The sequence below is a fragment of the Schistocerca serialis genome, chromosome 1, assembly GCF_023864345.2.
Source record: "Schistocerca serialis cubense isolate TAMUIC-IGC-003099 chromosome 1, iqSchSeri2.2, whole genome shotgun sequence".
In the NCBI taxonomy this organism is placed as follows: domain Eukaryota; kingdom Metazoa; phylum Arthropoda; class Insecta; order Orthoptera; family Acrididae; genus Schistocerca; species Schistocerca serialis.
Genome location: NC_064638.1, coordinates 636,084,433 through 636,102,887, shown reverse-complemented (window position 1 = coordinate 636,102,887; position 18,455 = coordinate 636,084,433). Strand labels below are relative to the sequence as shown.

The following is an 18,455-nucleotide window of genomic DNA, read 5'->3' as shown; positions in this document are numbered from 1 at the left end:
ACAGAATTCATAGTTGGATGTCTTCAGGCAGCTGAAAAATGCATACACATGTCTGTCACTCCTAGCTCTGCTGAATACCATTGCTTCTGCAGTGGCCAGGGACCTCTGAAACATCATCTAAATTCACAACCAACAGTAGCTGTTCTAATATAAAGCCAAGCTACAGTTAATTACTCACAGTAACTCTGACCATAGTAGTTTGACACCACATTTAATTATACATTACTCAGACTGCATATGTGGTGTTATTTGCAACATAATTTATATACACAAATTTGCATCCTTACAGCTTGACAAAATAACTTTATATGCTAAAAATACATAACTGTTTCCAAGCAAAAAGTTGTCTTATACTTAAATAAATAGGTGTGGACTAATGAATAATTTTTGGAGCAAAAGTAACACCTCACTGAGCAGTTGAGGTGCTGAGTCATCGACAGGCACACAAACAAGATTATGAGCTTCTGAACAAATCCTTCTTCAGAGCTTGAAAAGTTTCCCTAGGCTGGGATCCAATACTTGAAAGCCAGTTAATGGACTGTGTACTTAATATAGTTACTGAATGTGCACTATGTGATCAAACGTATCCGAAAACCTGGCTGAAAATGACTTACAAGTTCGTTGCGCCCTCCATCGGAATTCGATTTGGTGTGGCCCACCCTTAGCCTTGATGACAGCTTCCACTCTCATGGGCATACATTCAGTCAGGTGCTGGAATGTTTCTTGGGGAGTGGCAGCCCATTCCTCATGGAGTGTTGCACTGAGGAGAGGTATCGATGTCAGTCAGTGAGGCCTAGCACGAAGTGGTCATTCCAAAACATCCCAAAGGTGTTCTATAGGGCTCAGGTCAGGATTCTGTGCAGGCCAGTCCATTACAGGGATGTTATTGTCATGTAACCACTCCACCACAGGCCATGCATTATAAACAGGTGCTCAAACATACTGAAAGAAGCAATTGCCATCCTCAAATTGCTCTTCAACAGTGGGAAGCAAGGTGGTGCTTAAGACATCAGTGTATGCCTGTGCTGTGATAGTGCAACACAAAACAACAAGGGGTGCAAGCCCCCTCCGTGAAAAACATGAAACATGACTATACCATAACACTACCCCCTCCAAATTTTACTGTTAGCGCTACATACATTGGCAGATGATGTTCACCGGGCATTCGCCATACCCACACCCTGCCGTCGGATCACCACATTGTGTACCGATATTCATCACTCCACACAATGCTTCCCCATTGTTCAAACATCCAATGTTTATGCCCTTACACCAAACGAGGCATCATTTGGCATTTACTGACGTGATGTGTGGCTTATGAGCAGCCACTCGACCATGAAATCCAAGTTTTTCACCTCTCGCCTAACTGTCATAGTACTTGCTGTGGATCCTGATGCAGTTTGGAATCCCTGTGTGATGGTCTGGATAGATGTCTGCCTATTACACATTACAACCCTCTTCGACTGTTGGCAGTCTCTGTCAGTCAACAGACAAGGTCGGCCTGTATGCTTTTGTACTGTATATGTCCATTTACATTCCCACTTCACTATCACATTGGAAACAGTGGACCAAGACATGTTAAGGAGTGTGGAAGTCTCACATACAGACATATGATGTAGGTGACACCCAATCACATGACCATGTTTGAAGTCCGTGAGTTCCGCGGAGCACTCCATTCTGCTCTCTCATGATGTCTAATGACTACTGAGGTCACTGATATGGAGTACCTGGCAGTAGGTGGCAGCAGAATGCACCTAATATGAAAAACATATTTTTTGGCAGTGTCTGGATCACATTAACAATGCTGGAATAAATATTTTTGAAGTTATCAGTTAACTATCAGAATCTGCAGAAAATAAATTGGTGGGTGAACTACTTGAACTTAAGTTATCTGCATCATAGAGTTGATTTGCTGCTGTTGCTGCAGCAAAGAGAAAAAATTTCCAAATCCTGGTATAAAAATTTACTTCATTTTAGTAGTAACAGTCTTTCAAAAAACAGTCAGGAAATTCCTTAACATAGTTTGTTTGCAATGTTTGCAGTTATCATTTCTGTTAGTTAAAATAATTACATTTCTGCAGACTGGATAATGCTCTGCAATTACATATTAAGACTTTTATTTTACTCCACTTCTGGTTTTTTTCTTTTTTTTCATTCTTTCTTTTTTTTTTCTTTTTCGAAAAAAAAAAGTTTCAGATAACATTGGATTTGGGTTTAAAATATGTGTCACAAACAATGATCTTAACTGTATTTTAGTGATTTTGAGTAAATAGTATGGTTTTAAACATTCTTACCTATTGCAGTGTCTACTTGAAGCATAAGGAATACTGACAGCTGCCAGAGATTGTGGTCATGTGTGTGTGAGTTGCATTTGCATGAGTCTGTGCATGTTTGTATGTGGTATATTTTTGACAAAGGCCTTATTGGCTGAAAGCTAACTTTTTGACAGTCTTTTTTGTTGTGCCTTTCTGTGACTCAGCATGTTTGCTTTATGGTGAGTAGCAACTATCCTTTTCATTATATTGTTGAAAAATTGAACAGGTTTATTTCATTGTAACAGTTCCAAAAGTGTAATATTACTTACATTGCCCATATTTTGCTATGCTTAGGATTACTGTTGATTTGTTATTAGCTTTTCAATTAATTAATGTGAGTGAATATCTGCTGACAACAAACTCTAAAGAAGAGGAAAGGTCTTAGCTGTTACATTTCAATCTGCATGGCTATGCTGTCACACCTGACAACATTTTGGCGGCACTGTAGCTTGACAGGGATGAGGGGTTGTATGTAGTAGACTGAGTAATGGAAGAAAAGGAGGTGAGGGATGATTGAGGAAGTGTGCCAATAGCTGGATGGGAGAAGCAGCAGACACACAGGATGGGACTCTGGCACCAGTGAGCTCACTCTGCTTGCTGGCAGCAGAAGTTGAGCACTGTGCACAGTGATGTGGAGGATTGGATGTAGAGGGTGAAATAGAACAGAGCCAGAGTGAGACTGTAGACTGTGGAGAAGGAGCTATGAGTTTAGGCTGAGGCAGGTTAAGGTTATGGGGGCAGATGTGGAGGTAGATGTGGGCAGGGGCTAGTGGAGTTGGAGGCCAGAAGGGTCATGAGACAGGAGCACATGTTATGAATTTCAAGGACAATTCAGAGAAGCTGGGGGGGGGGGGGGGGGGTGAAGCAGCCGTTGATATCAAGCATGTTGTGCTCAGCAACATGTTCTCCCACTGGGTGATCGACTCTTCTCTTGCTCACAGTTTGTTGGAGGTCACTCATTTGGGTGAGCAGCTAAAATACTGTGCAGAAATGGCAACAGAACTGGTATATGACAAGACAGCTTTCACAGGTGGCCCTCCTTTGATAGAATAGAATAATCATGTGTGAGACTGGAGTGGAATGATCTCCTGCAGAGGTATGACCCATGTGTTACGAGTTTGTAAGTAAGTGTGGTGTAAGCATGGACTAGGAATTGTGTAAATTAGGTGAGCAGTGGAACATTGCTTTGGAAGGAGCAAGAAAGATTGTGGGTATGATTTTCCTCATTTCTCAGTGTGATATGTAGTCTGTCCTGGTAAAGGACAGTAGTTCCAGCCCAGGTGCTCCAATGCAGCTGGTCCCTAGGAGTGGATTAGGAGTAGGGGCATGTTCAGTTACGTCAGAGGAATTTGGTTTACAAGTTATGTTTGGGGGGATAATACCTGCTTGTGAAATGGGAAAAAGAAAAACAGTAGAAAAGGCCTTTTTCCTTTACCCCTCTTCCTTGTCCTTCAACCCTTCTGCCAGAAGGAGGAGTTACTGGCTCCAAAAGCTTGCAAATTTTAATTCCTTTATACATGCTTACTCCTGCCACCATATGGTGAGTAGATTTTTTTTTCTATCCAGTTACATTGAATTTGGAAATATGATGGCCAGTATAAATTGTGTGATGCTACATATTATTCCAAAGAAGATAAAAGAACTGTTTCCACAAACTTGTACAGTATAACATTAGGTTAAGCATAAGAGATCAAATTTCTATAAAAAAATAGAAATTACGTATTTTATATGAAAATGTTCTTTAAAAAGTCAGAGTAATCAAAACAAATATATTTCTGTTTATGGAATTGTATATTTATTAAATTGTATGGTCTCAAACAGAGTTACATAACATTATTAAGCAAATATTTGGAAAACTGTGTATCACAGCACTTGGATGCCAATGAAGTTACTCAGGTTGTCTCACACAGGTTCATCCAGCATATTCAGAGAGATGATTTCTTAAATAATCTGTGGAATAGCAAACATAAAATAATGACAGACTGATATAAGGAAATATTTTATATTAGAACAAAGTTGCACAGAATTAGATTACTTCCTTTATAGAGAGTAAAAGACTATAATATAAATGTAATATATATTGTAAAGCAAATAAAAATGTCACTTGTTATACATAGCCTCATAGAGTAATAAATATGTAAGCATTTATTTTGTAAGAATGCATTAAAATTTTTATTTTATTTCACTTCCCACAGAATGGATGCTAAAATTAAAAACATAAAAATTAATAATTCCGTACTATCTTAATACCAATCTGTTTTTCTAGAAGGCATAGTGTTCAAATACTGGTAATCAGAACACACATGATTTAATTTATGATTTTTTTAAAAAAATCTGATATCTGATCTGCATCTTCTTACTGGGGATCATACCTTAATAAAAATAATGCCTGTTCAATAACTGATCCACATACTTTCCATGTGATGGGCACGACAGAGGGCACTTCCCACTGTTCCAGTTGCTAGGGCTTCTCCTCACACTATTCATGTATGGAGTATGGGAAGAATGACTGTTTAAATGCCTCTGTGAACACCATAATTAATCTAATTTTGTCCTCATGATCCCTGTGGGTGTGATACACAGAACTTTGTACTACATTCCCAGAGTCATCATTTAAAGCTGTTTTTCGAACTTCATTAGCAGGCTTTTTACAGATAGTTTATGTCTGTTTTTAAATGTCTGCCAGTTCAGTTTTCTTTGTGACACTACCCCACAGATCAAACAAACTTGTGACCATTTGTGCTGCACTTCCCTGCAAACCTTCAATATCCCATTAGTCCTATATGATTCTGGCTCCATACATTTCAGCATATTCTAGGATGGTTCGCACGAATGATTTACAAGCAACCTCCTTTGTAAACTAATTGAATTTCTCTAGTATTCTACCTACAACTGAGCCTATATGGTCATGCCATTTCATATCATTCTAAAGTGTTCTCATGTTTCGTAAAAGTAGACTGATTTCAACTGTGACTCATTGATACCATAGTCATAGAATACTATGTTTTTTTTTTTTTTTTTAATTTTTTGAAGTACACACTTTTACATTTTTGAACATGTGGGGAGCATCAAATTTGGACAGTAACTGAGAACGCATGTATTATTCTTTGATATAAGGAATAGGATAGATGATACTCACCTTAAAGATGACTTGCTGAGTTTCAGACAGGAACAACAAAAAAGACTGTTACACATGCAGCTATTGGCCAAAGCTTTCCTTAGCACAGAAAACACACACACATACATACAAGCTGGCACAAATGGCTGCCACCACCAGCATCTTCAAACAGAATGTGACTGTTACATGAATAGCAATCTGGAATGGGACGAGGAAGGCGGAGGCATAACAGGGTACAGGTGGGGGGAGAGAAGAGCACTGTCCAGCAGGGCGTGCAGGGACTGGAGACTGCCAGGCAGGGCATCAGAAGGTGGGGTAGGGGAAGAGGAAGTGGGGAGCAAAATAGGAGAACAGTGGGAAAGGAGAAGAAGGAGAGAGAAAAGGTTGAGAGTGGAAAAGGAGAGGAGAGTAAAAGGAGGAGAGCAAAAAAGGAGGGGAGAGGAAAAGGAGAGGAATGGATAAGCAGAGAAGGAGAGCAGAAAATGAGAGGAGAGTAAAAGGAGGAGAGGAGAAGAAAAGGAGGAGAGCGGAAAAGGAGGAGAGCAGAGAAGGAGAAAGGACGGGCAGGTATATTGGCAGATGGTGGCACACAAAGAGGTTGAGAGAATGTGAGAGGGGAGGAAATGATAGGATGAGGGGGTGGAACCTGTTAGGTGAAAGGTGTGGAGCAGTAGGTTACCTCAGGCTGAGACCAGGATAATTTTGGGAGCAAAGAATGTATTTTAAGGGCATTTGCACAGTTCAGAAAAGCTGGCAGTGGAGGGAAGAATCAAAATGATCCAGACTGTGTAGCAGGCAATGAAATCTAGCATATGCCACATGGTCGTCTGCTCTGCTTTTGTCAGATTTGTGGTGGCCGTTCATCATGGTGGACAGCTGCTTGGTAGTCATATCAATATAAAACAATGAGCAGTTGTTGCAGCAGAGGTGGTACACAACATGGCTGATTTCACAGGTGGCCCAGCCTTTGATGGGGTAAGATAAACCTGTGATAGGACAGGAATAGGAAATGCTGAGTGTGTGATTGGACAGATCTTGCACCTAGGTCTTTTACATGGATATGATCCCCGTTGCAAGTGGTTGAGATTGGGAGAGGCATAGGGATGGTCTAGGATGTTATGGAGAACTCCACTGTGGAAAGGATGGAAAGGATGGAAAGGATCTTGGATAGGATGTCCCTCATTTAATGGCATGAGAGTAAATAATCAGAGCCCTGACAAAGGATGCAGTTTAGATGTCCCAGTCTGGGCTGGTATTGACTGATGAATGGGGCACTCTTTCATAGGTGGCTCTTGGGGGTGTTGGGTAGATTGGAGGGCTGTGGAGAATTGGCACAGGAAATCTGTTTGCAGACTGGGTCTGAGGGGTAGCACCATGAAGGCCTTGGTGAGAGTTTCAGTATACTGGGAAAGAGAGTTCTTGTTTCTGCAGATATGCTGTCCCTTGGTAGTAAGGCTGAATGAGAGAACTTTTTTATTTAGAAGGGATGGCAGACATCAAAATGTAGGGACTGTTGGTGGTTGGTGCGTTTAATGTGGACAGAGATGTGGATGGAGCCATCAGAGAGGAGGAGATCAACATCTAGGAAGATGACATGCTGAGTTGAGCAGGACCAGATGAATTGGATGAAAGAAGAGATGTTGAGGTTGTGAAGGAATGAGGATAGGGTGTCTCATCCTTGAGTCCAGATCATGAAGATATCATCAATGAACCTGAACCAGGCCAGCAGTTTGGGGCTCTGGGAGGCTAAGAAGGCCCATAAACAGATTCACATAGGAGGGGGCCACAGATTTTTTGTATACCTTCCCTTCAAAGGAGAAGTTGTTATGTGTTAGGATAAAGTTAGTTAGGTGAATGAGGGATAGGTTGAAAAAAATCAGCCAAGCAGCTGCAAACCAAAGGGCCAAATAAACCTTTGGTTTGCAACTGGTTGGCTGATTTTTTTCAACCTCTTCCAGTTTATACAGTTGCTGAACTGCAGCCATATTTAAGATTTTTAATAAGGAATGAGGTAGTGAGTTTGGAGTCTGAAGGACATTGTGAGAGGCAGTTCAATTGCGGCAAGACCATGGGTGTGAGGGGCATTGGTATATAGGGTAGTGGCATCAATAGTGACCAGTAGCGAACCAGGAGGTATAGGAATGGGGATGACAGAGAGCCAGTGAAGGAAGTGGTTGGTATCTTTGATGTGGGAGGCTAGATTATGGGCAATTGGTTGAAGGTGTTGGTTACTGAGGGCCGAAATCCTTTCCATGGGAGCACAATAACCAGGTACAATGGGGCTCCCAGGGTTGTTGGGTTTGTGAATTTTGGATCACATAAAAGATGGGCATGTGGGGTGTAACAGGGGCAAGGAATGGAATGGATTCAGGGAAGAGGTTCTGGGAAGGATCTCAGGCTTTGAGCAGGAATTGGAGTTATGTTGGATTTCTGGAACAGGATGACTCTGGCAGAATTTATAGATGGAAGAGTCAACCTATTAGCAGAGGCCTTCCACCAGGTGGATGCCGCAAATTATCAAACAGTGGTGGAGCCTGTGTCAACAGGGAGGCTGGTTAGGTGAGGATCTGTTTTGAGACTACATATGGCTGCCTTTCCTCTGCTGAAAGGTTGGTGTTCTCAGGAAGGGACCTGGGCAAAGATGGTGACACTAAGATAGAGGTAAGGAATTCCTGGAAGATGACCAGGGGGTAGATAATTACCCTACATTGTGCTGACAGTCTCTAGCCCTTGCACACCCTGCCTGACAGACAGTGCTCTTCTCCCCCCCCCCCCCCCCACACCCCCCATTCCTTGCTATCCCTCCCCCTTCCCCATCCCACTCCAGAATGCTATTCATATGACAGACACATTCTGTTTGGAGCTGGTGGTGGTGGCAGCCGATTGTGCTTGAGGTGTGCTTGCTTGTGTGTGTGTTTTATTTGCTGAGGAAGGCTTTGGCTGACAGCTGCAAGCATAACAGTCTTTCCATTGTGTGTGTCTGCAACTCAACAGCTCATCTTTACAGCAAGTATCAATCTATCCTATTCCTTATACTGTTGTCATTCCAACTTGGAGTTTCCATTGTTTGATTTTGTTATATTATTCTTTGGCCAACCATCTGAGATTGCTTTGTTATGTTTACTATTAGTTCTACCTTGACAGTCCTCTGCTTACAGTTTGTTGTCAAACTCCATTCCGATTAATCAAGTGAATAAAACTTGTTAATTTCCGTTCATCTGTGTCTCTGTATAATTTATGGCTGAAATGATGGAATCTGCTTAAAAATCTGTCATCCCAAAATTACAAGAATAAGCAGAGTCTTTAAGCAATGTACAGAGTGAAACAGTGACTTCTTGTCATGATGCTAAATGAAGCCAAGTAGGACAGTTTTTACGCTTACACAAGGGCTTACAGAATCAGACTAGGGATCCACAAAATCCAATTGCAGCATTATATGACACAAGTTTATACCAACAAACGTTGAATGTGACTGACAGTTTGTCTGCTGAGTCTATCATGGTTTACACTCCAAAGATGAAAACATAAATACTGAAGTTCTCTCCAGAGAAACCTTAACTGTGGTTCACAATGCTAAATTTGGCATGTATGTAAAGTAATGGTACTAGCAATTATATGGAGTTTGCTACAGCAGTTAACAGCTTGGATACTAAGCAGTCAAAATGGTATTGGATGTTATTTTGAAACCACTGTCACAACAATGATATCTCCACCTAAAGGACACTGTGGTCAGACATACATGCAAATCATTGGACCAACAAATGCAAGTGTATTCACTGGACCAACAAATGTGTCAAGTCCTTCAGTTTGAGCATATTGGCAACAGAATGAATGCCATCTGAATACTGGTAGCATCTGCAGACCATCTTGGAAGAGGAAGCAATGTCAGATAAAACATTACAGCATGTCTGACTAACACAGCTATTGCTTTCAGTGAAAATGGTAGTTGTGGTATATGGGAAGAGTGACATTAATTCTGTTTTTTTAGCAGCAGACAAGATGCACACTATAGTGGGCAGGTGAGTACCTCAGTGATGGCATAGGTAGCTAGTGACATCAGCACTGGAGAGAGAACAGCTATGTGGCACAAGCAACAGATTAACATCAACAAGTATGTCTGAAGTCTGAGCACCAAATCAATGCAATTCAGAAGAAAATGTTGGCACTGGCAGATGGATGAATGGGAATGCACAAGGAAAGGTAAGCAAGAGATATATCCATCCAGCCAACAGAATCAAACTGAGGGTCAGATGGTACAAGGAGAACAAAATCACCTGGCATGTTGGTACCACAAGCAGTTTGGTGATCAGGCCACAAGAGGCACATTTTCCCCACACACTAACAGATGATCTCAATGGCCTGCAGTTGGCTCAGCAGGGTGCACAGTTCCCCAAGAGTGCCAAAGACTAGTGAGGGATTTGCTGCTACGTCTGCAGACACTGACAGTGACATAATCAGAAGCAGCGAAGACCCAGCACTCAAAATCAGCCCAGTTATTCGTGACAAACTGACTGTGCCCTTACATACAATGAAGCAAGTGTGCCTGCTCACATTACCATGCTTTTTTTACGTTAAAGACAGGAATGCAGTCAGGTGTTACCTTATCAATTCAGGCTTGAATGTAAGTGCACTGCTGTTCACGAAAAATAAGACCACAGTGGTGGGTGCAATTCTTCATCTTACAGTAGCTAACAACTTGCTCATCACAACTTATCGTGAGTGTGAAGTGACAATGGATGCTGTCTTCAGTTAAATGTTCAAGTGGAGGTTCATGCTGGCAGACGTTCATGCACCACCAAGGACTCAAAATAAAGCTAAATACAGCACAAGTTAAGATGGACAGAGAAATGGTAATGTATCTTACAGGCAGAAGTGTTAACAGTACCATCCCCTCACCCAGTATCCCAGAAGCTAGAGAAGAGGTTGTTGGAAATTACACAAAGTATACCTTGGTGTATCATATTAAGACATCCAGCCAACTGGTCACCCAAGGGAACCAGCACATGATCATTTGACAGTAGAGAAAGCAAAATTCAAAGAGATGTTAAAAGCAGGTGTCATACAGAGGTTCCACCAACTATGGTCACCACCATTACCTAGTTAAAAAGAAAGGCAGCATCTGGTTCAGTATAAATGACACAAAATGTGTTCTGTATCAAATGAGTTGACATTTCTCAGACATACAGTCTCAGCTGCTGGTATTTATCCTCTCAAAGAGAAGATAGAGGCCATTAAAAACATTTGTCAGCTGATGGATTACCAGCAGTTAAGAAGATTTCTGGGAATCATCAACTTTTATCAACATCATCCACTCGGAGCAGCAGAGATGGAGGTGCCCCTGACAGAACCACCGGCAGACTGGCAGGTAACAACACTATTGGCAGGCATTGCCTGGCATGGATATCCACACCCTTTGGAAAGGTAAGGACTAGTTTGCAAAAAGCTATCCTCTTATACCATCTGGTTCATAATGCACCATTAGTGATAGTGGTGGAGGCTAGCCAACAGGCTATCAGGGCAGCTCCCCATCAAAATGTCAAGAATAGCTGGAAACCTTTGAAGTTTCTCCCCTGGAAGCTGACTAATTGGAGTGCATATGATCAAGAGCTGTTGGCCGTTTATGAATCCATACAACAGTTTTGCTCTCATATGCAACTAGACCATTTACAATCTACACTGATCATAAGCCAATCACTTTTGCTTTTCACAAGGTCAATGAAGGTTGTTCAACTGGGCAGTCCTGACAGATACTTTTTATTGGGCAATTCAAAACAGACATAAGACACATCTACATCTACATCTACATCTACATCCATACTCCGCAAGCCACCTGACGGTGTGTGGCGGAGGGTACCCCGAGTACCTCTATCGGTTCTCCCTTCTATTCCAGTCTCGTATTGTTCGTGGAAAGAAGGATTGTCGGTATACTTCTGTGGGCTCTAATCTGTCTGATTTTATCCTCATGGTCTCTTTGCAAGATATACATAGGAGGCAGCAATATTCTGCTTGACTCTTCAGTGAAGGTATGTTCTCGAAACTTTAACAAAAGCCTGTACCGAGCTACTGAGCGTCTCTCCTGCAGAGTCTTCCACTGGAGTTTATCTATCATCTCCGTAACGCTTTCGCGATTACTAAATGATCCTGTAATGAAGTGCTCTGCTCTCCGTTGGATCTTCTCTATCTCTTCTATCAACCCTATCTGGTACGGATACCACACTGCTGAGCAGTATTCAAGCAGTGGGCGAACAAGCGTACTGTAACCTACTTCCTTTGTTTTCGGATTGCATTTCCTTAGGATTCTTCCAATGAATCTCAGCCTGGGATCTGCTTTACCAACGATCAACTTTATATGATCATTCCATTTTAAATCACTCTTAATGTGTACTCCCAGATAATTTATGGAATTAACTGCTTCCAGTTGCTGACCTGCTATTTTGTAGCTAAACCATAAGGGATCTATCTTTCTATGTATTTGCAGCACATTACACTTGTCTACATTGAGATTCAATTGCCATTCCCTGCACCATGCGTCAATTCGCTGCAGATCCTCCTGCATTTCAGTACAATTTTCCATTGTTACAACCTCTCGATACACCACAGCATCACCTGCAAAAAGCCTCAGTGAACTTCCGATGTCATCCACAAGGTCATTTATGTACATAAGAGTGACAAAAGATGTAGTGGCTGATTTTTTCCCTAGAGTCTGCACAATTCCTTTTGCAATAAATTATGATCGACATGGAGCAGCACAAGCTACAGATGAGCAGTGCAACAATTTTTGGACAATGGTTCAACAGCTCTTAAACTCAAACAAGTGTGGTTGCTAGCCACAAAGGACCTTACTACACCTATTCCTTTCACACTTGAAATGCTATGAAGAACAGTTTTTGACAATGTTCGTCACCTCATCCATTCCAGCACAAAAGCCACAATTAAACTAATGATGGAGAAATGTGTGTGGGTCAGTATTTAAAAAACAACTGTTGCCAGTGGTTGAGAGTGTATGCAATATGTCAACAATGCAAAGGGGGCAGAGATGTAAGAGATGTGTGGGAAGTGCCAAGTTGGACAGTGATTATATTACCTTTGGCTGAATGGTTAGGTTTGCCTTGTTGTGTTTACTCTTATTCCTAGTTTGAAAGTTCTCTATTTTGTTGGTTGTCAAATTCCATTATGATTACTCAAGTGAATAAATTTTGTTAATTTGAGTTCCTGTATGTGTCTGTATGTTTACAGCTGAAATGATGGAAGCTGCCTACAAACATTTAGAGCAGGTTGCCCATCTCAGCATCACCTTGAGATCTTATCAAGATCTGACTGAATATTCATGCAGTTTTTTTCAGACAGTACATCATTATAGTTAAATGTATCATCTGCAAAAAATCTCAAGTTGCTATTAGTATTATCTGCAAGATTATTAATATACAATATCAACAGCAAGGGTCCTAACATACTTCCCTAGAACACAATCTATTACTCTCCAGCAAAAAAAAAAAATTGCTGCATCTGTCCTAGCAAAAAATCCTCAGTCTAGTTACAGAATTTACTTGATACCCCATATGACCACACTTTTGTAAGTAAGTGTAGATGTGGTACTGAGACAAATGCTTCTTGGGTGTTGAGAAATGCTGCCAGCATCTGCCTTGATCCATGGCTTTCAGGATGTCATGTGAGAAAAGGGTGCATTGGATTTTACATGATCAATATTTTTGGAATCCATACTGGTTGGCACAGAAGTCATTCTATTTGATATACCTAATTGTGTTTGGGTACAGAAGATTCAACATGGATTCTGCAAAGAGAGATCTTGTGAAACTCAGCTCATCCTGTTCCTCCATAAGATACTCAGAGCGGTAGACATTGATACTCAGGTTGATGCCATGTTCCTTGTCTTCAAGAACGCATTTGACACAATCCTGCAATGCCCATTAGTGAAAAAATTTGAGCTTACTGAGTTCAGATTTGCAGACAGACTTTATTGCAGACAGAACTCAACACATTGCTCATAATGGAACAAAATCGACAGATGTAAAGGTAATTTCTGGTGTATCCCCAGGAAATACGATAGGACCATTAGTGTTTAAGTGTATGAAAGTGATGTAGTAGAGTGCATTCAAAGCTCTCTAAGGTTGTTGTCTCCATGAAGGTAGCAATGCCAGAAGACAGTAACAATTTTCAGAAGGCTCTACAGAGGATTGATGAATTGTGCAGGGACTGGTAGTTGACACCTATGCCATACCTATGCAATTTGATACAATTGAAATCTCACCCACTTCTCCCTCTGAAATTAGGAAAATAATAAACTTGCTTAAAAGCAAAAACTCACATGGAATTGATGGCATTTCCAGCAAAATACTAAAAGCTTGTTCTCAACGGATAAGTAAGATTCTCAGCCACCTGTGTAATAGCTCTCTGGAACAGGGCATTTTCCCTGATAGACTGAAATATGCTATTGTTATACCTTTGCATAAAAAGGGGGATAGATCTGATGTCAACAATTACCGTCCAATCTCCCTTCTAACAGCTTTATCCAAAATTTTTGAGAAAGTAATGTATTCAAGAGTAGCTTCACATATCTGTAAAAATGAAGTACTAACAAAATGTCAGTTTGGTTTCCAGAAAGGTTTTTCAACAGAAAATGCCATATATGCTTTCACCAGTCAAATTTTGAATGATCTGAATAACCGAACACCACCCATTGGGATTTTTTGTGTTCTCTCAAAGGCTTTTGATTGTGTAAATCATGAAATTCTGCTAGACAAGCTCAAGTATTGTGGCATGAGTGGGACAGTGCACAAATGGTTTAATTCGTACCTAACTGGAAGAGTGCAGAAAGTTGAAATAAGTAGTTCTTGTAACATGCAAAGATCAGCACATTCCTCAAACTGGGGAACTATCAAGAATGGGGTTCCACAAGGGTCAGTCTTGGGTCCTTTGTTGTTCTTATTATATATTAATGACTTGCCATTCTATATTCATGAAGAGGCAAAGTTAGTTCTCTTTGCTGATGATACAAGTATAGTAATCACACCTGAGAAACAAGAATTAACTGATGAAATTGTCAATACTGTCTTTCAGAAAATTACTAAGTGGTTCCTTGTAAACGGACTCTCACTGAATTTTGATAAGACACAGTACATACAGTTCCGTACAGTGAATGGTATGACACCATTAATAAATATAGACCTTAATCAGAAGCATATAGCTAAGGTAGAATATTCCAAATTTTTAGGTATGTCCATCGATGAGAGATTAAATTGGAAGAAACACATTGATGATCTGCTGAAAGGTTTGAGTTCAGCTACTTATGCAATAAGGGTCATTGCAAATTTTGGTGATAAACATCTTAGTAAATTAGCTTACTATGCCTATTTTCACTCATTGCTTTCATATGGCATCATATTTTGGGGTAATTCATCACTGAGGAATAAAGTATTTATTGCACAAAAGCGTGTAATCAGAATAATAGCTGGAGTCCACCCAAGATCATCCTGCAGACATTTATTTAAGGATCTAGGGATATTCACAATAGCTTCTCAGTATATATACTCTCTTATGAAATTTGTTATTAACAACCAAACCCAATTCAAAAGTAATAGCAGTGTGCATAACTACAATACTAGGAGAAAGGACGATCTTCACTATTCAAGATTAAATCTAACTTTGGCACAGAAAGGGGTGAATTATACTGGCACTAAAGTCTTTGGTCACTTACCAAATAGTATCAAAAGTCTGACAGATAACCAACAAGTATTTAAGAAGAAATTAAAAGAATTTCTGAATGACAACTCCTTCTACTCCATAGAGGAATTTTTAGATATAAATTAAGAAAAAAAATAAAAAAAATAAAATAAAATAAAATAAAAATAAATAAATAAAAAAATAAAATAAAATAAAAAATAAAGAAAAACAAAAAACACAAAAAATAAAGTTGTTATATTAACTTAAGTATGTTGTTAAATTAACCTAAGTATGTCATGTATTGGAAAATTCGACTCGTTCCACATCATTACGAAATATCGTATTCATGATCCATGGAACTAGTATTAATCTAATCTAATCTAGTCTAACACCTAAATGTAAATACACGTAATGTATTGTGTGTGCATAGGGAAAGGAACCCACTACTGTAAAATTACAGCTTTGTCATAAATCTTGAAAATAGATTTGACTTGTTGCCTCAGTCAGAATCGGATGAGCCTAATGTAGCTGAAGCTGTAGAACGGGCACAACAAGCTTTCAAAGACTTGAAAAAGGTAGGGAAATTTGTAAATAGAAAGAAAGTTCTGTTGTTAGGTAGTTCCCATGGTAGAGGTGTTGGCCAACTACTGCAGGAAAATCTAGGTCCAAACTTTTTCAAGCCTAGTGCAGATCTGGGTCAGGTAACAGAGGATGTAGGTTCTTTATGCAAGGATTTCACAAAGGAGGATGCCGTGGTTATAGTGGGTGGTCCGGGAAATAGCATTGACAGAGACTCTGAATATTCCATAGAGAGTGACCTGATGAAGATAGCATCAGCAATGAAAATACCCGTGTGGGATTTGTGTCTGTATTGAGACGCCATGATCGGCCTCATTTGAACTCTTCTCTAGGGAGGGTGAACTTGGAGTTGGAGTGGCTGCTTAGGATGGAAATAGGGTCCCATGTTGGTTTGATTCCTGTGGATGCTATCGATAGGTGGGACTACATTAGGTATGGCCTTCACCTCAATAGGAAAGGGAAGGGAAAACTGTCTGGGTTGATTGCAGAAAACTTAAGAGGGGACACTGTCACAAGTGGTAAAATACCAGTGGTCACAGGTGTCAGAGGGATGCCTTTTTTAGGATAGGGAAGGGGGAAAGAAAATGAGTTTTAAGAGAGATTGGCAGACACACTCAGTTTGAGAAAACAGATGAACAGGAGTCAGATTTTAGTATACAGCCTCCATTTAAACAATGTTTAACAGAAAGTAATCAGAAACTGCCAGTTCTTCTTCGCCAAAGCAGTTATAATCCCATTAGTATGCAGTATCAGTTATCTTTATTGCACCAGAACATTCCGGGATTCAGAAACAAAGTTGATGAACTACTCATTTGTATCGATGAAATGAATTTATCTAACCAAATCGACATAATCTGCCTCTCTGAACATCAAGAAACCACTGGTATAGATATGTTAGACATTTCAGGATTTAAGCTAGCTTCCTACTTCTGCAGAATAGATATGGATGGAGGAGGAGTTGCCACATTTATTAAAAACTGTCATAAATTCAAGAACATTGACATTAATAAATTCTGTTTAGAGCAGCATCTAGAAGCATGTGCAACAGAAGTAGAGTTCCATAATAGATCCTATATAATAGTAACTACTTACTGAGCACCTGCAGGAAATTTTAATCTATTCATAAATCATCTAGAAGCTCTTTTGGGTTATTTAACAGGAAGAAACAAAGAAATTTTGATTGCTGGTGACTGTAATAGAGTTTTCTAATGCAATCTTCCAGTAAACATTTACTGCAGTTATTAATGTTGTCTTTCAATCTAACTCACACTGTAAACTTTCCAACTAGGATCACAAAATCCTCAAGGACAGCCATTGATGACATTTTTATAGACAAATCAAAGGAACAAAATCATATCATAAAACCTGTAATAAATGGACTATCAGATCATGACATGCAGCTCCTTGTTTTAGATATAAATTCTAAGCAGATTATCAAGACTGCTAAATCTGAGTACAGGAGAGTAGTCAATCAACCAAAAATTGAGTGTTTTAGAAAACTGCTCAAAGATATGAACTGGAAAGATGTGTATAGTGCTCATGACATGAATGAAAAATATAACACATTCATGAACAATGTCAGTACCATGTTTGAAAATTGTTTTCCTCTAAAAGTTACTCAAATTAGCAGAAGTCTATAATAAAACCATGGATTACACAAGGAATAAAGACTTCCTGTAAGACAAAAAGGAAACTGTATCTGTCAACCATTAATAACTCCAATGCTGCTGATTTAGCTAAATACAAGGAATACTGTAAAATATTAAAAAAGTAATTCAGACATCTAAACAAATGCACTACGAGAAGAAGATAGCAATGTCACGGAACAAAATAAAAACAATATGGAATATACTAAAAGAGGAGACTGGCAGAACCAGAAAGGAACAGGAGCAAATAGCACTAAGGGTAGATGACACATTAGTAATCAATGGGCATAGTGTGGCAAATCTATTTAACAAGTATTTTATATCTGTTACTGATAGAATGGGATTCTCAGGATCAGTAGATAATGCCCTTGAATATCTGAAACTAGCCTTTACAAATAGCTTCAGGTACAGTAATATGTCACTCACTTCACCAAAAGAACTAACTTCCATAATAAAATCTTTAAAAACAAAGCATTTTAGTGGTTACAATGAAATATCAACAAAGTTAATTATGGCAAGTTCTTGTGAGTTTAGTACAATTCTGAGTTACTTGTGTAACCAGTCAATTATAACCAGGACATTTCCTGATTGGCTAAAATATGCAGATGTTAAGCCTCTATTCAAGAACGGGGATAAAGAGATACCATCAAACTAAAGACCGATTTCACTTTTGCCTGCATTCTCAAAAATTTTAGAGAAAGTAATGTACAGGCAGCTTCTCAACCATCTGACCACAAATGACATATTATCAAGAACACAGTTTGGATTTCTGAAGGGTTCTGATATCGAGAAGGCTATTTACACCTACAGTGGAAATGTACTTAATTCATTAAATAACGAGTTACATGCAGCAGGTATTTTCTGTCATTTGTCAAAGGCATACGATTGTTTGAACCACAACATCCTTTTAAGTAAATTAGAATTCTATGGTGTCATGGGCAGTGCTGCAATATGGTTCAAGTCATACCTTGCTAACAGGAAACAAAGGGTGTCAGTGCAAGGGACTAGTGAATTAAGTCACCAGTCATCATCAGAATGGGAAGAAATTACATGTGGTATCCCACAAGGATCGATCTCAGGGCCATTGGTTTTTCTTGTGTACATTAATGATCTCTC

The 18,455-nt window shown here is 39.7% G+C and overlaps 1 protein-coding gene across 2 annotated transcripts in view; it reads right to left on the bottom strand.

Moving 5' to 3' along the window:
- Positions 1-4,087: 4,087 nt before the first annotated feature.
- The window catches only part of LOC126478644 (spermine oxidase), a 174,222-nt gene continuing 159,854 nt past the window's right edge, over positions 4,088-18,455 (bottom strand). For both annotated transcript variants that reach the window (XM_050103718.1, XM_050103719.1), the window contains exon 10: positions 4,088-4,265. In XM_050103718.1, the coding sequence (XP_049959675.1) occupies positions 4,241-4,265 (25 nt within the window). In that variant the 3' untranslated portion in view covers positions 4,088-4,240. The remainder of the gene's footprint in view (positions 4,266-18,455) is intronic.